The sequence below is a fragment of the Gouania willdenowi genome, chromosome 10, assembly GCF_900634775.1.
Source record: "Gouania willdenowi chromosome 10, fGouWil2.1, whole genome shotgun sequence".
Taxonomy (NCBI): Eukaryota; Metazoa; Chordata; class Actinopteri; order Blenniiformes; family Gobiesocidae; genus Gouania; species Gouania willdenowi.
Genome location: NC_041053.1, coordinates 29,261,457 through 29,284,255, shown reverse-complemented (window position 1 = coordinate 29,284,255; position 22,799 = coordinate 29,261,457). Strand labels below are relative to the sequence as shown.

At 39.0% G+C, this 22,799-nt stretch overlaps 1 protein-coding gene across 6 annotated transcripts; it reads left to right on the top strand.

Moving 5' to 3' along the window:
- The first annotated feature begins 693 nt into the window (after positions 1–693).
- adgrg4a (adhesion G protein-coupled receptor G4a) lies at positions 694–22,118 on the top strand. 6 transcript variants are annotated; one of them, XM_028460493.1, is made up of 30 exons: positions 694–845; positions 984–1,049; positions 1,165–1,794; positions 2,007–2,101; positions 2,175–2,233; positions 2,649–2,709; positions 2,858–2,895; positions 3,034–3,182; positions 3,339–3,392; positions 4,157–4,243; positions 4,937–5,022; positions 5,091–5,161; positions 5,258–5,285; positions 5,380–5,402; positions 5,545–5,687; positions 5,766–5,895; positions 6,560–6,666; positions 6,758–6,974; positions 7,060–7,225; positions 8,741–8,893; positions 9,098–9,235; positions 9,357–9,402; positions 9,483–9,586; positions 9,721–9,842; positions 16,161–16,429; positions 16,511–16,616; positions 17,254–17,534; positions 18,466–18,567; positions 18,695–18,879; positions 21,983–22,118. In XM_028460493.1, exons 2-29 carry the CDS (start codon positions 986–988, stop codon positions 18,823–18,825), a joined length of 3,660 nt encoding a protein of 1,219 aa, XP_028316294.1. In that variant the 5' UTR covers positions 694–845; positions 984–985; the 3' UTR covers positions 18,826–18,879; positions 21,983–22,118. The 6 variants fall into 6 exon arrangements, with proteins under 6 accessions (XP_028316294.1, XP_028316292.1, XP_028316297.1 ...); XM_028460491.1 differs by having other exon boundaries at positions 940–1,049; XM_028460492.1 differs by having other exon boundaries at positions 704–845; positions 943–1,049.
- Positions 22,119–22,799: the final 681 nt, after the last annotated feature.

The following is a 22,799-nucleotide window of genomic DNA, read 5'->3' as shown; positions in this document are numbered from 1 at the left end:
CAACTTCCAGTCTTCTTCAGAGGTGTCTGCTGATCGTTTTGATGTTGAGACCTTTGCCTGGAACAATTTAGAATGAAGAAGCACTAACTGTCACTGATTGGAGACTAAAGTAAAATCTTAATCCATACAATTTGTGTGTAAAAAATCATTAGACAACTGCAGTATAAAGTTTAACCACTTGAGGGCGGTAGAGTAGGCAACACAACTTTATATTTATCCATCATTGTCGATTTTTTATTAGCCTAATAGGATATCATATATTCAAGAAAGGAGACAATGTAAACATAACACGGTTGTTCACTTTGCTTCAGCTCACTGGGAGACTGTATAATGCACAGAGATGATCATAAAGTCTGTTAAGATGAGTATTCTAGAGACATGGTGCGTCACAAAAGACAAGCCAATTAGTTTTGTTTGAGCAGTTATCAAAGGAGGACGGCTATAAAGACAAGTATATTACTACACACACACACACAGTATTTCCCAACATGTCTCAGTGTAGTTTTTCTGTGATTATGTTTTGGGCATTTGTTTAATAAACTCTATTTGAACTACTGTAAACTCAAGGCACAAAAGCAGACTCATGGTAGATTTTCAGTGTTTCCAAAACCACAAAGTCATAGGGTTAGAATGATCATTCTTGCTGAAAACATTTATGGCTGAGGATTAATGAGTAACTCAGGAAAGTAGAAGTTGAGGGAGTGAAGGTCTTCTTATGGTGTCATAAGGTGACATTTGGCTCCTGGCTCTTGGCTCTCACAGTTTCTCATTTACTGAGACCGGTTTCTTTCTTTTTAGTCCATATTGATTCAAGTCAATCTGCACGTTAAAGCTGAAAGATCATGGTAAGTGCAAGATTATTGAAGTTCTGGGTCACCGAGCTGGGATTTTGTTTTCCAGGATATCATGAATGAAATAACTCTTTCCTTCACCCTGAAGCAGAAGAGTTCTTGAGAGGAACAGACTCATCTTTGTTTCAGCAGTTATGACCTCATTCAGAATCAAGACCTCATGGACCATCTACTTACTGATGTTTTCTCTGTGTTTGAGTAAGACCACACTACTGTCTAAAAAGCTTTGTAAATGTAATAGTGAGCTTTTACTTGGACTTCTAAAAGATTGTCAACACCTGATTGTGCTTTTATGTTTCCTACTTGTTGTCAGTAACTTCTGCCAGCTCCAGTCTTTGGGGGCAGAAGCTTCAGTTTAAGGGGATGCCGTGTTTATGGCAGCTACGACCGGAGGCTGTGGTACCAGCTCTGGAGGAGCTGAGTGCATGCATCCTCTTACGCCGCGACGTAGCAACAAAGTGGACCGGTTTTGTTTACAAGGCTCCTGGGGAACGAAAGATGGAGCTGGGAGTTGGGGGCTCAGGAGAACAGCTCAGTGTCTGGCTGTTTGGAAAGGAAAGGCATTTCCCAATGAAGATGGTGTCAAACGAATGGCAATCAATCTGCATCACCTGGTCGGGTGGAGCCCAGCGACTCAAGGTCTACGTCAACGGGACCACTCTGGAGGAGACTTATCTAGATCACACCTCACCCAAGAAACTAGCCCAAAATGGTACACTTTCTTTGGGGGTGTCTCACTTCTCAGTGGATGGTGAAGTGGAGAGAGAACGGGGTACCGATCTGGTGGGTGAGATCGGACTGTTCAGGATGTGGTCCAGGGAGTGGAGCGATGAGGATCTCCTTAGACTGAAATGTGCTGATGGAGATGTTGTGAGTTGGACCAAAGACCTGCATCAAGGACAACACCCCTGCCCCCCGCAGCCTGACAGCAACATTCAGTGTGGTAAACACAACATGATGTTTTTCTCTGGCATTCCATGGTCATCCAGTTGGAATTTTTTTTGATTGTGTTCAGTTTTCTCACCTACGGACAAGGTTATCTTCTGCAGGGGAAGACTGAACGCATGAATGGAGAAATAATTACAGTGTCAGTCAGAGAAAAAGGCATTAACCCTATATTCTCTCGTTCTTACTGTGTTTTTTTCCAAATCTAAGAATGGTCCTTCTACAAAATCCAAATGAAAACTTTGCTTCACTCAACATCCTTGGCAAATTGCTCAGCAACACTGGAGGGAACCACAAGAGACTGGGTATGAAGAGTTTAACATCTGTGCAAAGAATCAAATGTTTCTTTTAACATTTTTTACATTTTCTCTTTCACAGATGGAAACCATTTTCCCTCCCAACATTTATCTACAAAACATATCTGTGTTGCACCCAAGGTACCATACAATAATAACAATAATATCAAATAAAAAAATTAAGTAAAATACTTTATGTTTTAGAGAATTTAGTTAGTATGGCCTGTTTGAACAGAGATAATAATTTATGTTTTTATTTATTTATTTATAACGTTAACTGGCTTTCTTACTCAGTATGCAGTGTTTTATGTAAATAGGTTTAAATAAAAACAAGATGTGTAATGCTTGGTGATTGAATACAAACATACAAAGGATATGAAGTTATCAAATGAAAGTTGTACAAAAAACAGAAACAATAATCTCTATATTATGTGTGTTTTTAAAGAAAAAAACCTCAAATATTCAATTCAATTATCTGAAATTAACTACAATGCTTCTGAAGCTATTGCACAAAAGACTTTTCTCTGTCATTTCTGTAATCTGTGCTTCCACGCAGCCACACCTGCCATATGGTTAATGATTCTGTCATTGATCCTCTACATGTCCCACAGCCGCAGGTACTGTACACCTACTGTATGTTGACCTACAGATTTTCAATTATGGAAGCAGCAGGATTTCAGACCAGACTTTTATTGTAGTGCAAAGATATATACAGTAAACATACAAAATGAACTATTAAATGAACATTTTATTTATTTTTTTCAGGCTTTGGATGAGGTGTCGAACTCTAGCTGTGATGAATGGTGAGATATGACTTTTCCACATACAATCCTAACATTTAAACTGTACAAGTTGCATGAAAAAACAAAAACACTTGTTGCAGAACTCCATTAAGATCAATATACATAGATATTTCACACCTGGTTGGTTTCTCATCTCAGTTTCAGCTGTGAAGTCAGTGTAAATGTGAATCCTGCTGTCAGTGTTGAAGTGGTTCAGGCTAAGATTGCTGCTCTGCTGAGTGTGACTTACTCTTCCGGCTTTATTAACCTGACAGCTGACCCTAAAACACTCAGTATATTTCCTGTGGGTGAGTTTGCTCTGTACAGTACACCTCATGCATCTCACAGACACAATCACAGAAGCTGGATGGTTGGATGGATGGATGGATGGATGGATGGATTAGTAATTGCTTTTTAAAAATCCAATATTTCTTAGATTGCTTCTTCCTTTATCGTTCTCTCAGCTTTGTTAGAAAATGATCCCCCATCATTTGTCAGGAGCACCGTTGCCACATCAGGTGAGTAGTAGTAACAGCACATCATTACAACTACTTGGATTATTTGTATAAAGTGTTGAGTTTTAAGAAAGGATGGGCACCTTTATCACAGCGGGGGCCACAAAAATGTGACTGTATCTGTTCCAAGGGCCACATGTTCAATATCTATGTCAGCATTTAGAATGATGACCAATCAGATGTCAGCATTAATAAAGGTCGAAAAAGGATTTTGTTTTTTTTTTGTATTTGTCTGTGGTTTTGTTGTTTTGCCAGTTTTTAATCATTTTTTGTGGTATTGGAGTCATTATGTGTGTTTTTTTTTTTTTTTTTTTGTTATTTATTGTACATTTCTTGTTGTAATTTTGTGTATTTTTCTGTCACTTTCTGTATTTTTGTTGTTGTTTTCTGTATTTTCCTGCCAATTTGCACAATTTTCTTGACAGTTTGTGTGTCTTTCTAGCTAATCTGTTATGTGTTTTAGTCATAACTTTGTTTAAGTGGTTGTTGTGTCTGTCTTTGTTGCAATTTTTTTTGTGTATCTTTGTGTACTTTGTGCATTTTTCTGTCGATTTGTGTGTTTTGGGAGTTTTTTTTTTTTTTTTTCCATTATGTCGGGCTTTATATTCCTTCCAACTTCTTGAAACACAATTTTAGGGGATTTGTTTTGAGGGCCGCACAAAATTAGACCAAGGGGCACATGTGGCCCCCAGGCCGCCAGTTGCCTATGCCTGCCTTTAAGTGTTAAGTATGGGCTACAGTTTTAATGATATTTTTTGTTTTTGCAGAAAGTGGTCCAACTCTGTCCAGCCTGACAACAAGTCTCTCCAATATATCAACAACTGGAGAACCTTTGGATTTCAATGAAACCATTTGTGAGTTAGAAATAAATTAAATATTTGATTTAGAAAAGCCTCACAGAAAAAACTCTTCTGAGGCATATTTGACTAAAGGAAGTATTTTTTTTTCAGCTCGGAGTTAGTTATTTCCCTTTTTTCTTAACAGTGTGTGACTAGTGGATGCACACAATAGGAACTCATTTAGTTTTTATTACCTCCACCAAGAATGTGATGTTTTCACCAGTGTGAATAGAATAGAATAGAGTAGAATAGAATAGAATAGAATAGAGTGTATTGTCATATGTACAAGTTAAAAAGAACAGGTACAATGGAATTCTTGTGCATGTCCCTGAGTCAGATGGAAACAATTTCAAACAACAAATCAGCCACGACAGTATAACAGTAAAAGGTGCCAAACAAGGAAAGAACAGAAGTATTCTCTACAAAAAGATAAATAAATAAATAAATATAACCTGAGGAGATGAATGTACATATTGCGCATAGGAGAAAGTGAAGTGAATTGTCCAGCGTGGGGGGTTAATGACATGACAGATTTCATTCTTCTTTTTTTTTTTAAGCTCAAGTTAAACCACACGCCATGGAATAGTCCATTGAGGGAGGGGATATATATATATATATATATATATATATCATCTTTGGGAGAATATCATAATTCATTTCGAAATTTTGCTTCATCTCTTTTCTGTTCAAATGTTTTCTCCCCTGCAGTTTTACGAGACACATTCCTCAGGGTCAACCTGACCCTATATGTGACTAGCAGCAATCAAAATCCAAAGGCTTTCATTCAGAAATGGGTAAAAGAGGAACACTTAACATCTAAGAGTTTGAAAAGAACTGCACTAACTGATTGTTTTTGACAAAGATCAAGGACCAACTGGAAGCCAATCGCAGCATGACTGTAATAAATCTTAACATTAAGGACATCGGTGGCAGGTGAGTGCTTTAAGAACCGAGTTCTACTGTAATACTGGCAGATTTCTATTCATTTATTCAACATCTTTGGTTAATTCAATATCTAATATTTTGTAGAAACGGGGAGCAGCACACCAGATTGACAGTGAGTATAAAACACATTTTAGTTTTTAAGCAGCTTCAGTCACAGACAAAATGTAACTGATAATCAAGTCCATGAACTTTTTCCCTTTTTGTAGACTTTCCAAAGTCAACAAAAACAGTAAGTGACTGAATACGGAAAGAGAATGTGAAAAAATAAACTTCTTTTAATTTTCAAAAATAATTTCAATTGCTAAAATATGATTTGATAAAAAACTGTTTCGATAAATGGTACAACAACTGTGTGTTGTGTTAATCAACAGATATTTCTGCACCTTCCATGTTCAAGAGTTTAAAATGAATGCTGTAACAGAAGTTATTGATATCGTCCAGAGGTTACTGAATGTAACGTACGTAAACAGCTCGATCACAATCCAAACTGTTAAGTTGGAAATCAAGCATATCGGTAAGTTGCTTTGCAGATACAATAAAGTACAATTAGCTTGGGAATCAATGCCATACAGTATGCCTTTTTTTTTTTCAGTGCCACAAAACTGTTTAGAAGACCCAATGTCTACAATTTATGGGGATTACATTTGGCCTGAAACATTTCCACAAGTCAACCAAGAGATGGGATGCCTGAAACCTAAAGCAAAGCGAGCCTATAGACTGTGGTAAGAGATCAAAAGCTCTTTACTCACCCTTATTAAACACTTTATCAATATATATCATTTATAGCCAAGTCCCTCTCAAAATATATACATTTTAACGCTAAAAATTTGGTTTCAAATGTATTACTAAAAAATGAAATGTCCCACGCTGGTCAATTCACCTCACTTTCTCCTATGTGCAATATTAATCTTCAACTCAGGTCATATTCATTGATTTATCTATTTGTGGAGTATACTTATGTATTTTTCTTGCTTTGCACCTTCTACAGTTATACTGTCTTGATTGATTTGTCGTTTGCAATTTTTTTTATCTGACTCAGGGACATGCATAATAACTTCACTGTACCTGTTCTTTTTAACTTGTATGTACATATGGCAATAAACTGTATTCTATTCTATTCCAAATAAAGTTAATAATTCAACAGAGCACGTTTAGAGAAATCCTGAGATATGAAATCTGCAGTGTATTATAAATCCGACTAATGCTGATCACATCATTTGTGTGCTCAATGGGTTCAATCTGTAAATTAAATAAATTGTAAGTAATACTATTGCAATACGTGTAATGTGGTTACCTTACAGTCAAATACGAAGATAAACATCAGCTTTATGATTTAGAAATGTGCTTAAGTGTTTACTCACTGTTTTTATTCTCTTCTTGTTTCAGTAAATTAGACATTAATACTGATATGACCAGCTGGGATGATCCTGACATGACCAGCTGCACTCCTCTCATTACCATACCTGACCTCAACAACATAACCGTCACTCCTGGTAATCCCGTCTGTGCCACGTGCAGCCATTTTTGTGTAATTCTCGTAGCTTTAGATGCTGAGAATGTTTTACATGTGGAGATGTTTTTCAGACAACGTAGTTGAGGTGGTGGACAAGATTGAAGACCTTGTTCATGAGCAACTGGGCAACAGCGAGGAGCTCTCTCCCACAGACCTGCAGTTAGTGGTGGAAAAGCTCGGCGAAGTGGTTGATTTAAGCCCTATTAAGCATGCTGTTGGAGCCGATATTGTCAATATCATTGATAATATCCTGTTATCCAATACTGATGTCACTTCATTTTCTGAAAAGTAAGGTCTTTCTTCTTTGTTTTCTGAAAAAAACAAAAACAAAAACTATTTTGTCTAATTTTATCTTCGCATTTAACTTTTTAAGTGTCCTGAAACTAACTGATAAAATGGGGAACAACATGGATGTTCAGAGTGAAACTTTGGGTTTAACAGCTTCCTCACTGGCGCTCTCTATGGTCAGCGCAGAGCAGGAGGACTTTGGTGGTCTTACATTTGGAGTGTCTTCAGATCCATCTACAATGAACCCAAAGGTTTGATGTTTACAAGTACAAGTACAGCTTTTATCAGATGACTAAATACAGAGGTGTAAAGTACTTACTGATATATCCTACTCAAGTGCAAGTACAAGTAAGTCACACATAAAATACTCAAGTACAAGTGAAAAGTAGCTCAATTAAATAGTACTCAACGTAAAAGTTACTAGTCACTTTCACCGCCCATGTTTATTTTTGGTAATAAATCTTGCCATGGTTCCCTTGCATACAGTAAACATCTCATGTATAAACTTAAAAAAGAAGAGACCAAATCTTGCACAATTGGAACATAATTTTGTTTTCCACAAAGGCATGTGTATAGAATAAATTTTTTGTCAAAATCTACAATTCTTTCTTAAAATAAAACGGCACCAATTAATTCAATTGAAAATAAAACAAACGATCAGCCTCTAAGTATAGATAAATGTATTAAATCTAAAAGAGTGCCACGCCTAATGTTCTATGTGGTAAACAACATAATAGGTAGAAACCCCAACCTGAACCCAAGAAAGTGGCTGGGTGTTGATCGGAAAAGAGAACATGAAACAGAAATAAAAAAATAATCACAAAAAATAATAATTTACTCAGTAACGGTTGGGTGTAGAAATGTAACAAATTACTTATTTTAAGTACAAGTTAAATGACTGAGTTAGAAACATACTCAAAAATGTACAAGTACCGATAAAAGCAACTCAATTACAGTGGCGTGAGAACTTTTAATCCATTACTGCCCAAATACGGGTCACTTGGCGCGTTCCAAAATGTATTATCTATCTATCTATCTATCTATCTATCTATCTATAAAGCAAGGAGCCTCTGTCTGTGTGTCTGTGTCTCAAATATCTCTGTGAATCAGGCTGATACTTTCAACATGGCTGCTGTTTGGTTCAAGGGTATGCAACGTCGGATTTATTTGGACTGCAATGATGCCGTTCATGAATTATTTCATAATACTGTCTTAAATGCAGCTTTGCAGAACAGCTCAATGTTGACAGATGTGTGTGTGTGTGTGTGTGTGTGTGTGTAATCCAGAATTAAATTAGCGTTAGGAATTTAGTGTTTCCAAGGTCAGTTTAAAGTGGATTTGACTTGTATTCTGAATTAAAGAGGAATTAAAGCTCCCATGTAAACCATCCATGTAAAAGCTACTTAACCTCCCACTTTTCTATAGCAAGACATACTTTCTACAGGCACTGCACTATTTGGAGTAAATGTGCAAAGATCTGATTGTGTATTGAGGTGATCCGTCCACGAGAATTAACAAAACAAAATGTAGCATGGAGTGAGAAAGTGACAGATACATGTGTTAACTATAGCTAGTTTGCAGTCTACCATCATAACAACTGCTATTCATCAATTGACATTGACAAAAATGGCAAACAGATTATTAAAGTCAAATCTCTAATGCTTTCTAAATGTCACACTTTTATTTATGTAATTTGCATTGAATTTCCTTGTGTATTAAATGCGCTATACAGAAATACAAATACATTTTTCCTGCCTTGCTTTTAGATTTTCGTGAATCAGAGTTTTGTCAGTGACCCACTGCCAGAGACAGTTGCCACCATCTCTCTGCCGTCTGGGTTAAACAAATTCTTCCAACCTGGAGTGAGAAACAAAACTCGAATTCAGTTTCATTTTTATGGAAATACAGAACTTTTTCAGGTAAATATTGTAAATGTTTTCCCACCATGACTGTTTACTTACAATATTTAATCTTCTACATAAATAAACAAGTCCTGTTAATGCTATAACATGGCACATGTAATGTTTAAACCTTTTTAAACCCCAGAGATCTACATAAAAAATTGTTTGACCAGTCTTTACAACCATTTCTAATAATAACGGTGACTGTTTTATTTTGACCAGGATCAAAGCATTGAAACACAGAGCAACACGAGAATAAACTCATTCATAGTCTCTGCCAGCATCAATAACAGCCATGTCTTCAACCTCTCACCTGAGGAGAGAGTGGTGGTGACTCTCAGCCACCAACAGCTTAAACAGGTGAGAAAAGATGGCTTCATCATCATCAATCAGAAACAATTCAAGTTTATTTATACCTGCCCAAATACAAAAAAGTCAAATCACTCAATAGCAAATGTGGGATACTTCTCTGTGCCTACAGCCTGAAGACACAGTGCGATGTATGTTTTGGGATTTCCAGAAAAATGGTGAGGAAGCTCCATTTGATGATGAGAAAGTTTAACTAAACATTATGTAGGTTTTGTGCTGATTTGTGTGTGTGTTTTAGGCGGACGCGGTGGCTGGAATAGCAACGGCTGTGTAACAAAAAGTATTTCCCCTCTTCAGTCCAGCTGTTTCTGTGACCATCTCACACACTTTGGTTTGCTTCTGGTGAGTAATAAAAGTGTCTTTAATTTGTCTTTTTTAAAGAATATAACAAAATATGATTGGTTGGTCTTGGAATTTCCTGCACATTTAAACACTTTCAAAGACAGAAAGCCCCTGTTTGTATTTCTGTTCTTCAGGATGTATCTAGAACGTCCGTCGGTGAGACTGACAGAAAGATCCTGACTGTGATCTCATACCTGGGTTGTGGCATCTCCTCCCTCTTTCTGGGCATCACTCTGCTTACCTACCTCATTTTTGAGTGAGTAACCAATACTGATGCCAAACCAGATTGCTGACTTTACATAGACTAGTAATTCTACCTTTCTACTCTTTTTACACTACTGTAACTTCCTGGATTTGAAAGGTTCTGGTTTGATCCTTAGTTGGGGCTAGCCATATTGCATAATCATTTCAACCCTCTAAGATTGCCAAAATAATGGTTTCACTAATACAGTAAAGTCTCTGTCATCTACCTGTTTATTTAGCTCATGGTTAATAATTACATTGTGCATAATGTTCATTAGAACGCCTCACTCAACATGATGAGCAGTTGGCTGGGTTAACGTTGGGTCTCCAACACCTTTCATGCGACACGCTTCAGTGGAAACACAGATGAACCAACTCACAAAACATCGCTCACCTCTTGGCTCCAGAGATCTCTCATAGCCGTTCCCGGCTGTGGGAGTCTGTGGACATGTTTGCAGATGCGCTGTCAAAGATCTTCAATCAATGCCCCGATGGACAGGAGGCGGCTCGAGCGCTGGCAGTGCTGCGTCAGGGCAGAAGGTCAGTGATTGACTATGCAATTGAGTTCCGGACTCTCTCTGCAAACTGTGCCTGGAATGAGGCATCACTAAGGGACACTTTTCTCTACGGGCTAACCGGCCCCGTCTTTGATCAGCTGTTTCCAATGGATCTCCCGGATGACTTGGATTCCATGATTGCCCTGGCTGTCAAAATTAATATTCGTCTGATGGTCCGTGAACGTCAGGCAGGATTCACCGAGAAGAGGAGCCACGAACACGTGAGGACCATGTCGACGGGAGCTCAGACGGTCGGCTGGAGTAGTGGGACACAAGACAACATGGTGCTGCGTTTTGTGTCCATGTTGGACACCGATTCACAGGAGGAAGACACAAAGGACGAGGAAGGAAGGACAAGCTCAGAATGGTCTCTAGTGGGGAAAGGAGGAAATAGAATCTGAGGAAGAAATGCTGGCATAGCATCGTTAAAGAATAAACGGGAGTTAGAGGAAAGCAGTTGTGAGGAGAGAGAGAGGGTAGTAAGAAGAAAGAAGGAAAAAATTCAATTCAAGGTAATATTGAAATTAGAATCAAAGGATGAGATGTAGTTGTAGTAATCCTTTTAGGTTGACTAGAGAGTTGAAAAGTAAAGTTGGAGAGATAGAGATGGCGAGGTTTGTGAGGGATGGGAATTTGCTTATTATTTGTAAAACAAAGAAAACAAAGAGATAAAGCAAAGAAAATGGAGAGTGTGTGTAGGTGGAAGGAGTTGGATAGGTTTGTGATTGGAAAGAACAGAGTAACATGAGGAGTAATATCTGGGACTGGATTTGAGGAGAGTTTTGAGAAGCTGGAACGGGAGATTAGAGGAGTGAATAGAGTAAAGAGGCTATGTGCAACTAAATGTAAACAGTCATTCAATAATGATTGAGTTTGAAGGATTGGTTTTCCCTCAGAGAGTAATGGTTGGGTACATGAGCTACCCAGTGAGGGCTTATGTAACCCCTCCACTTAGGTGTTACAAGTGCCAGAGGTTTGGACACGTGGCAGCGGTGTGCAGAGTGAATCAGTGATGTCCAAAGTGTAGTGAGGAACACAGGTAGGAGGAGTGTAGTGAAGACGCACAGCTGAATTGTAGCAACTATGGTGGAGAACATCGAGTTATGGGCAGGAAATGTGAGGTGAGGAAGAAAGCAGAGGAAGTGGAGAAAGTAAAAATGTTTAATGATACAGGATCAGCTATGCTGAGGCAGTGAACAGTGTACAGAAGGAGGAAGAAGAGAGAGAGAGAGATAATGGGAAAGATCGTAACAGAAGCAAAGCAAGCAGTGCAGGAGAAGAGAGGGATAACAGTGGAAATCAATCAGAGAATGGAGGATATCAGTGGAACATCCCTATGGATAGGTTAATGTTATTTATAGCACTAGTACTGTGCCTGTCAGAAGTATGTATTCACGTGGGAGCTTAAGTAGAGTTGTCAATTATGGCCAAATGACTATGTGTTTGAAGGTTGGATGTACAAGGAGGTGTACATACTCTGTACTCTGTAGTGTTATAAAGGGGTATATGTGCGGGTGCAAAGTAAAATAGCGTATGCAATTTCCCTGGTTTAATTCTATGGGGCATGCGCATGATAAATTGATAAAGTTTGCACCAATGCTGCGGTTTAGGTGGAATCTGATTAAGGACACATAAATGTGTACAAATAAAACTATTTATTTAGCATTTAACATTTATTAGTGCAGGGGCGCTTATCATCCAAGGTTTGTAATTAATATACAAACAGATGTAACTTAGCAAGTAGACTGTGAATAACTTCATCTATAAATCATGTGTGTAGCTCACACTTCCAGAGGAAACATGGTGTGTGTGTGTGTGTGTGTGTTTGGCTCGCTACTCCTCCGTGGGCTCACACACACGCACACGTTTCAGCCGCACACATGCAAGCACTCAGTGACTCACATCAAGTTGAAATGCATGTGTCTCACGCCCAATGCGTGAGACTTGAGAGCTTTGCTAGTATATCAGTGTGCGTGCGGCTGCTGAGACGGCACTCCCCGCTCCCCGGCCAAACCCTCCGTCCGGTGTAAAATGAGTTGATTTTGCAGTGATTTCAAAATAAAATGAAAATAAACGTTTCCTCAAAACTGAAGTCCACAGGAGCTCAAAACTTGTGAAAGAGCCTTAAACTATATTCCTCTCTCTAATTTGTGTGTCTGCTTGGCTCACGTAGCTACTCAAGCTCTTCAGCGATTGGCTCTGGCCGCAAATGTGACTCTAGCTCGCCACTGTGATTGGCTCTGGCACGCACCGGAGCGGAGCTGTGCAGTGATTGGCTCTGGGTGCACACATGACTCTCGTGACTGTGCTTCGCTTGCAGTAGACAATTTTATGAAATGATTCATTAACTGTAGCATTACAGTACAAACAAATGCAACGTTGCACAGCTTTGAACCAAGCTTCAGCTATCTGTCTGTCCCTGAACACCAGAGATATTTGAGGCACAGTCAGACAGACACAGACACACTGAGACAGACAGACAGAGCATCCTTGCTTTTATAGAGAGATGTGTGATCAATTGCAGGTCAAACAGAAAACGAAAAAGGTTAAAATAATTGATAACTTTATGGACCTTGAGTGTGCTGAGCAACACAATGTTCCTACTGAACTGTTATCGCCTATGAAGGCTTTTGCTTTGGATGGATGTAAGATTTTCTCTATTGATTGTTAAACGACACTTTCAGTTAAATTATAGTTTGGCTCCTCCCATGTTGAAGACATTTCTTTTCATTTAGGTCTGAGTCCATCTTACCCAGTTATTTTGGGCTTTCCTTGGTTACGTTTGCACAAGCCCCATATTGACTGGGAGTCGGAAATAATTTTGAGTTGGGGGAGGGAATGTTCTGAGCGTTGTTGGTCAGTGTCTTTAGTTAATGTTGCAGCTATTGATATTTCAAAGTATCCTGACCTAGACTGAGTTCCCGGCTGCTACTATGATCTGAGAGTAGGGGTCGAGAAGCCGCAGCGGTCACAGATTTTTTTGGGTCACAGACTTTGGCATAACACCGGCTTTGGTGAAGGAAGCCGAAGCTACTGTAAAAACAGCCCAAACAAAGTCTAAACGCCCGGCTCTGAGGAAGCCTCTGGGCTTAACAGTTACCGTAGACTCGCGGTAGGCAAAGCAGCAGTGTTCCTGGGTTTACTTAGCTTCTATAGCATGTTCCGTGTCCCAGGGGCTGGCGGTGTTGTGCCAAAGTCTGTGACCCGAAAAAATCTGAAACAGGTACGAGGGACCATGAGCAGGTTCTGATCCAGAGACTGCAGCCTCCAAGAGGGGGTATAAGGACACAAGTCTCTAATGTAGGAGGTAGCCTGACCATTGCAAGGCTCTGAAGGTCAGCACCAGGATTTTCTAATTTGAACAAAAAGTGACTGGGAGCCAATGAAGGGCGAGTATGTCAGTGTTTTCCCTGTTTGTGCACGTAATAAAACCTCTTGTTCTCACCTCTCAGGTCTTTTACAGCCACTCCCAGTGCCCACCCGGCCATGGGCAGACCTGCCCATTGACTTTGTCACTGGTCTCCCTGATGCAGCAGGATTTACCACTATCCATACTGTAGTGATTCGTTTCTCCAATGGCCGACTTTGTGCCATTAGTTAAGCTCCCATCAGCCAAGGAACAAGCAGAGGTAATGGTAACCAATGTGTTCTGCCTTCATGGGTTCCCACGGGACATTGTATTGGACAGGGGAACTCAGTTTGTGTGTCGTTTTTGGAGGGAGTTTTGTAGACTGTTGGGAAGAACCGTGAGTCTTCTATGTGATTACCACTCCGAGTCAAATGGCCTAACAGAAAGGGTGAACCAAGAGTTGGAGTCCATCCTTCGTCGTCTGGTCTCTGACAGTCCGGCTTCATGGTACAGGAAGTTAGTCTGGGTAGAGTATGCTCATAATTCTCTTCCTTGTTCATCTACTGGGCTGTCTTCCTTTGAGTGTGTTTATGGTTACCAACCTCCCCTGTTCCCTGCCTTAGAATCTGAGGTTAGTGTACCTTCAGCTCTGATGTTGGTACGGCGATGCAAGCATGCTTGGCTTAAAGCAAGAAGCAGCCTTCTGCAGTGTTCTGCAGAGCGTAAGAGGCTCACAGATCACCGTCGGGTTCTTGCTTCTACTCACACTGTCGGTCAGCAAGTGTGGCTTTCCACCTGGGACCTGCCTATCCACTCAAATACAAAGAAATTGTCTCTGAAGTTCATTGGACCCTATCTAATAGTTAAGCTTGTTGGTCCCTCTGCAGTTTGCCTTTCATGTTTCCGAGGTTAAGCCTGCTAGGGTTTGTCCACTGGTTCCCTCCTCCAGGGCCCCTCCTCCTCCCTGGGTTGTAGATGGTGAGGTGGTTTATACAGACAGGTGGCTCCTGGCAGCTTGTTGGCAAGGACGTGATCTTCAGTACCTAGTGAACTGGGGGGGTATGGTTCTGAGGAACGTGCCTGGGTACCTGCTAGGGACATCTTTAACCCTAACATGGTGAGGGATTTCCACTGCCAACATCCTGTGCCGTCTGGGGCTGGTCTGATCACTGTCTGGAGTCTAGGTTGGCGGCACACCCCAGGTTGAGGATCAACCCGCATCTCACTTCGGTCTGTGCTGTCTGTTGTAAAATAAAGACTTTGCTAAGCAAACCCTGCTTCAGAGTCCTGCAATTGGGTCCTGTCTGCTACCTGTGACAATATGTGTGTCACACCCACGGTTTGTTTTCATGCACATCCCATTTTATTTTGACACTTCCTGTTTTGGTTTCTAACTTCTTTGTCATTCCAGACTGCTTAACTCTCCGTTCAGCCTGCCCCATCGGTTTCCCCTGGGTTCCTAGATGCCACTAATCAGTCGCTAGCTAGTCTATTTAGTTCAGCTCCTTTAGTTTCTGTTTGCCAGATTGTCTGTGTGAATTACTGATCAGTGACCCTAGTGCTATTTTGACTCTGCCTATTTTTGACCCTGCTTTTGATTCCTGGATTTTGCCTCAGCCTGCTCCCTGTGTACCACAGCCTGATTCTGACTGCCTGTCTGTGTACGGAACCTGTTTTTGGAATAAACTCTTGAATTCTGATTCTGGATCTCGCATTTGAGTCCTTTCCTGTCTGGTCCAGGGTGACAATTTGAGGATATCAGTCCCTGCAATCTTCACTTAAATGTACCTGATTTGGGGACATTTCGTGGAATAATTTGAGGAAAATCTGTTAGATTTGGGGACAAGTTCTTTCAACAATTTGAGATAAAAAAAAGAAAAGATTGCCATCATGTTATATAAAATTGATCTCTGTAAATATTGTGGATTTTAATTAAATTTTTGTATTTGGAGGGGCTGAGAAATCTATATCTGAATTAGTTGGTAATTTGTGCCATTGTCCTTATGCTGTCCTTATTTTAACTTGTATGTCTGTGTGTGGTGGACGGGATTTGTACGGGGTGGGTGTATTTTCAACTATGTAAAAGCACTTTGAGCTGCATCTATTTGTATGAAAAACTTATATATATACATTTATATACTGTATATAGTATATAAATAAAGATTGATTGATTTACAAAATATTTCCCCTTTTTTTCTGTCATTTTTACTTTCTCGTTTGGGTCGAATTTGGTGCTCTAAAGGGCCAGATTTGGCCCCCGAGCCTTGAGTTTGATACGGTGATATACTACTTTACTTGGAACTGCAGGAGGAAACTGCAGTTTAATCATGCCTCTATGAAAACATACAAATTCATAGTCCAAACTAGTTTTAAACTGTGAGGCAGCTTTGCCAACTTCCTCAAACGAAAATGTTTTGCTCCACAGGAAGCTGCGTCGGGACTACCCCTCCAAGATACTGATTAACTTGTCTGCTGCACTGCTGGGACTAAGCATGCTGTTCCTTCTCGATTCCTGGCTGGCGTCTTTCTCTAACTACGATCTGTGTATCGCCACAGCAGCAACACTCCACTACTTCCTGTTGGCCTCCTTCACCTGGATGGGTTTAGAGGCTGTACATATGTACCTTGCACTGGTCAAGGTCTTCAATACCTATATCCCCTCCTATATTCTAAAGTTCTGTGCAGTGGGATGGGGTAAGAATGACCGAGTTTGTGTGAGACATTTATTGTTAAGAATCGACGAGCATTTAGTTGTGATGCTTGATGTTTTCTCAGGTGTTCCTTTGCTGATTGTCAGTTTGGTGTTGGCCATTGATAAAGATGCTTATGGCAGCGTTGTGCCGGATCATGCAGCAGCTGTGCTTGAGTCGACTGATCCATTGTGAGTAGAAAGAAAGCAGTGGGATTAGCAGGCTAGAATTATCGGTCACATAAATTTCATACGTGGAGTTTGATGGGGGGTGGGGGTAGCAAGTGGTTGTCCCAAATTAATTAAAAAAAAATACAATTCTTAATAGAACTGACTTAATATACAAATATAAGTGCCATAAAACACAGCAACTGTACAAAAATATATATTAATGAATTTGTTCTTTTAAAAAGACAAGTTATTTGCGCAATTATTCTTCACAATGAAAATGGAAAAGCGACACTGCACCCAGCAGTTCATGTATGGCACTGCAGCAATTTTTTTATGTTTATCTTATTAATTATGTTACTAATAATTTTTGCATTACTGTATTTGTTACACTCTTTGTGGTTGCGTGAATCTCGAGATGGTCTATGTATTTAATTCTATTTTTTCTTTTGCGCCCCCCCCCTCAGCAAGAATCTCAAACTCCACCTATGATAGATTTATAGCAACTTATAGCACAGAAATGATCATCTGTAATGGATCTATATGTTGTAATTTGGACACAATCGACCTCTTCATTCAAGTTTTTATCACATTGGGTTTATTGGCATTGTTCATCTACTGTAAATCTGAGAAACAATCATCTCTCTTTCTCTCTTTACAGCTGCTGGCTGCAGAGTGATGTTGTCTTCTATGTGACGGTGGTAGCATTTGTTCTTATTGTCCTGATTGGCAACATATCCGTGTTCATTGTGGTTCTGATCCAGATAAGAAGGACAAGGGCAAACAAGCCGCCAGAAAACAGTCGCAGTGCTCTGCATGATTTGAGGGCAGTGGCCAGTCTCACTGTCCTGTTAGGCTTGACCTGGTCAATGGGGCTCTTTTCATTCGGGCCAGCCAGAGTCGTGCTTCTGTACCTGTTTGCATTTTCCAGTACTTTCCAGGGTAAATATTGAAAAAAAAAAAAAAAAGGCCAAAACTTGACATGGGAGTGGGGTGTGCTAGACTAATGCCTACCTACACCCTGGACACAATGTCCATCCGCTACAGGACCAACACAGAGACAGACAATCACTATCATGCACACATTAACTCCATCCTGATTTGAATCAATTTGACTGACATACTGTATTACAGTTACACACTTGTTTCCAAATTTTGGCACAGTTGTGGCAAAATGGACTTCCACTTTTTTTGCACAAAAACATGTTTATCTTTGGCCTAATGTTTATTATTATCAATATTATTATGATTACTTCTGCTTTGTTAGTCTTCCCAATTAATAATTGGCTTTATATTTGATGTAAATCTCTGTGGTTTTTTTGGGCGGACTACAGATTTTTGTATTTCAAACATGATTTATTGTCACTCAGTATCATATATTTCCAAAATTTCACATTATCTGTAACCACTAAGGGTCCTACTTTAATCTGAACAAAAATTAGCCATGTAGGTTATGTAGAAGCAAAGAAAAACATTATTTTTTATGGGTATGTGATACTTTTTTGGCTCAAGTACCCCCATTCTCTGATTTCTGAATGGAAAATACTATAAAAATAAAACAACAAATATAAAGCATAATGATGGAGTGTTAACACACGTTTCAAAGAATCTAACTTTTTAAACAAGTGGAATGAAACAGTGCCTCCTGTATAGATTTATTTCTGCAGTTTTTATTATTTCCAGTTGCCGCCCTGACCCTTGTATTTTTTGTTCATGTTCTAATCAGGATAACTTTTATCATCATTATCATTTTTAGCTGAAAATACACATTGTAAAAATCCCATATTTTTAATCTTTCTATTTGTTAATTTTTCACTCTCACCCTAGTGCCATCGTGTACCCTAAACGTTCTAACTTTTTGTTCTTGTCACAGGGTTCTTTGTCTTTTTGTTTCACTGTCTAATGAAAGAAAACGTGAGGAAACAGTGGAGAATGCACTTGTGCTGTGGACGTTTCCGACTGAACCCCTACTCAGGTATAACGCAGAGCTATTTCCTCTTTTGCATAGAAGTACACTTTATATACGATACTATATATATATATGATTAATGCAAGGATGATCATTTGGGTGACCCAGTGTTTGCATTTTCTAATCTATTCAGACTGGAGCCGCTCCATGACCGTCAGCGCCGGTGGCAAAAAGAATCACCTGATCAACTCCGACTCTGGCAGCTCTGCTATTGTCAGAACTTCCACCAGCTCTGGAACAAGTGAGCACCAGCACGGTGCATGAGTTGGCCTCAAAATCCATTCACTATAACAAACCAGAAAGCAGTGAAGCCAACAAGTAAATAAAGCTTTAAAAAAAAAAAACTGTTTAAAATATTAAAGTAGCACATGATGTTGACAATAACCTAAGGTGAAGGCCTGGAAAATGTCACTTTTATGATTACGGTCATGTGTGGAGGGAACACAAGTATTCAATGTGTATAACCAAGCTTATGATGTAATGTTATGATGTACATTAGGGATTATTATAGAGGTAAAAACTCAACATGTAGCACGACAAATTATATATGTGCAGTGTGTGACAAGTATGTTGAACATTGTATTTTACCTTGGTTTGTTCACCATCATTGTATTTTTTTCCCTCTCTTGTGTTAACACATAGACCTAGTTTGTTTGTGATCAGTTTGAAAATAATATTAAAATATTTGTATTCACTTGTGATTATGTGTTGAAGACTATCACAAGACTTGGGTAACACAGAGAGACCCACATTCACTTCAACAATCCATCTAAAAAGATCAGTGGTTGAAGTATCAGTTGCTGTCAGAGGTGAAAGTAACAGGATTGATAGTACTCATGTTACTGTAATTGAGTTGGTTTTACAGTACTAGTAAGTAGTTTATTCATTTTTATTTACTTACTTACTTACTTTTACAGTACTTGTACTTTTTTTGAGTATATTTCTATGTTTAAAAAGAAGTAATTTGTTACATATCTACACGCAAAATTTAACAAGTAAATTAGTATTTTTTGCTTTAAAATGATCAGCGGACATGCTGAAACTAAGTGTAATCTGATTGGCCAACATTGAATGCCGGTTATTTTCTCCGTTTCAGAGTTCATAAATGTAGCTATACGTGGAGCCGAGAGGAATTTTTTTGATTTTGAATTGAATTCATTTGTTTTTTATTTAAAAAGGACAAACCTTTTATTTTCAACAGATGCTTTTGTGGTAAATACATTATATTCTAGCTGTGAAAGATTTAGTTTCTTCTTTTTTAAAGTTTATACATGAGATGTTTACTGTATGGAAGGAAACCATGGCAAGATTTATTACCAAAAATAGTTGTGGGGGGTGAAAGTAACTTGTAACTTTTACTTTGAGTACTATTTTATTGAGCTACTTTTTACTTGTATTTGAGCATTTTACGTATGACTTACTTGTACTTGTGCTTGTACTTGAGTAGGCCTACAATTGGATTCAAGTAACAGTACTTTTGCTTGAGTAGGATATATCAGTACTCTTTACACCTCTGGTTGCTGTGTGTTGATTAACTATGTTTAGTAATAGCAGGCTTTAGGTTTTTGAATTTGTAATGACAGCGGTAGAAGCGTGTATAACTCCTACAGTGAGTGTGGCGGAGGAATGTTTTGATAAGTTGTGCTTCAGGTTCTGGAGGAACTTGCTGGATGACATTCTGCTCATTGCTGTCTGAGCTCCTGTAGGATCACACACCCTCGCAGGGCAAGCACACCAACTCTGGAGGCTGTTTAGTGGTGCGCCATGTTTGGTCTGTAGAAGAAAAAGAAAATACTTGACGAGGGATTGCAAGAACCTAAACATTAAAGCTGATGCTTCATCTGGAGCTGGTTTACACATTTTTGAATCAATTTTGGCAGCTGCTCTTTTTCACCTGGACTGACTGGCCGACAGGTTAGCGCTCTGTGGTCTCGTCTCAGGGTAGGTAAGTCAGGTGAGACACTCGCAGTGAAATTATTTCAAGATATTTCAAAAAGAGAGTTGGACAAAATGGCTTACTTCAAATTACTCACTAACACTTATAGTTACCATTAGATATGTTAAAATATTAGTGATTACAATCTATCTTTGAACTGCAAACATTACGTCAACATTTCCTTCCTCCCTACAATTCCTACTCAAGTAAAAAATATTATTACAATTGTACTCAAGTACAAATACAAGTAAGTCATACATAAAAAATACTCAAGTACAGGTAAAAAGTATCTCAATTAAATAGTACTCAAAGTAAAAGTTTTTAGTTACTTTCACCCCATACGGGTATTTTAGGTAATAAATCTTGCTCCGGGTCCCTTGCATACAGTAAAGATCTCATGTATAAACTTAAAAAGTTCCAATTGGAACTTAATTTATTTTCCACAAAGGCATCTGTATGAAATAAAAGGTTTGTAAAAATGTACAATATATGTTTTTTAAATAAAATAACTTCTCAGGCTAAAACGAAAGGCATTTAATGCTGTTTTGGCGCCGTACATTACGTTTAATCTGATTGGTCGGCTATGATGTGATGCATTTAATTGTTGTCTGGTCATTTCATTTTTCTTGTAATTTCACAATGTCCTTTGATCATTTTAAAACCCAAAAATAATAATTTACTCAATAATTGATGGGTCTATAAATGTAATAAATGACTTTACTTTTTTAAATTGTGCGTAAGTACAAGTAAAATGACTGATTTAGACACAAGTACTCATAAAACCAACTCAATTACAGTAACGTGAGTTACTTTCACCTCTGGTTCCTAATATCATTAGAATCAATGATGTGGTTTTGATTTATTCAAAATGTGTTTGGGTGCCATGATTTATTTATTTACAGTAAATTAGGAATAAAAATCGTGACTACTACACTACTTTAGAAGGAAAATTATCAGCCTGATTTACAAGTGTCTCCAGTTCCACAAAGATAAGAGTATCCCTTTATTAGGGATATGATCTGATACAGTATCAGATAAAGGACAATGACAAATAGAATGGATGACTTAAGGTCTCTTTCTGTATTTCTCTTTATCTGGATATTTTTTATGTTTTTAGTAAGGATCCCCATTAGCTAGTACCTTAGTAACCAGCTAGTCTTCATGGGGTACACAAAGACAACACAATACAAATACAGAACAGACAATCACATCAACTATGGTATTTCAAATTACAAATACAATTAATAATAAGCCAGATAAGAATTTTTAAGACACACATTTAATAATCCTCATGAATAAAATAAAAATTAATTTTCTGAAAACAAAACAGAACCACTCAACATAGAGCCATTCTAAAGTTACACTTAAGTTGATTTTTAAATTCCTGTTGAAGATGTGAAGTTTTTCCACCTAATAATGATTGAATTATACAATTATACATTTTCACTTAGGCCTATTTGTTGCTATTTGCCATCTTATTTTTAGTCGTACCTGACCCATGGAGGAAGGAAGTGACAGTCCCCCGGTAGTGAAGGTGGAAGAGCACTCCAAGTATGTCGTCCTCACATACTTCCAGGGAGACATCAACAGTATGGTGGATGCACACTTCAATCGAGCCCTTCACAAAATCTTGAAGGCTAAGGCGACGCCTGCAGCGAGGGCAAAGAAAGACAGAAAAACCATTAAACTAGGTCAGCACACAACACAGGCAGCGAGTAAAAGTTTGCACATTTGACGACGGAATAACTTCTTCTTCCTTCATCTTTTCCAGAGATCTCAAATGCCTGCCAGAGCACAGCCACCAGCTCCTACTCAGCATCCCAACTTCCTTCTGTATCCGGTCACCTCGTGACCTTCAGCGCTGCAGAGGACGCTCCCAGCTCCTGGCATTCATTCACATCCAGGACAGTAGAGAACCCAGGGTTGCCATCTATCACACACTCACTGTCGCAAGATGGGTTGAGTCTCACAGGACAACAGTACGCCTCCTCTCTGCTCAACCTGCTGCATGGTGACCGTGGGGAGATGGGCCCCAGCATGGCCTCAGGCTCTAAAACAGAGCTCCTCCCCAGTTGGATTGTTCCACAAGGGTTGAGGGAGTCCGTGGACCCTGCTGTGGGCTTTGAACCTGGTAATCCTATGACATCATAACAGATATATTCACATTATTTACCTAATTGATTTGATTTGTAGATCATTTTAAAACCCCAGGCAGAACTCTAATTAAATCTAATATAGGCCAAACATGTTGCTCAGAGTTGGTTTTAAGAAGTATGGATTAAGTATTGATTATCCCAGTTAC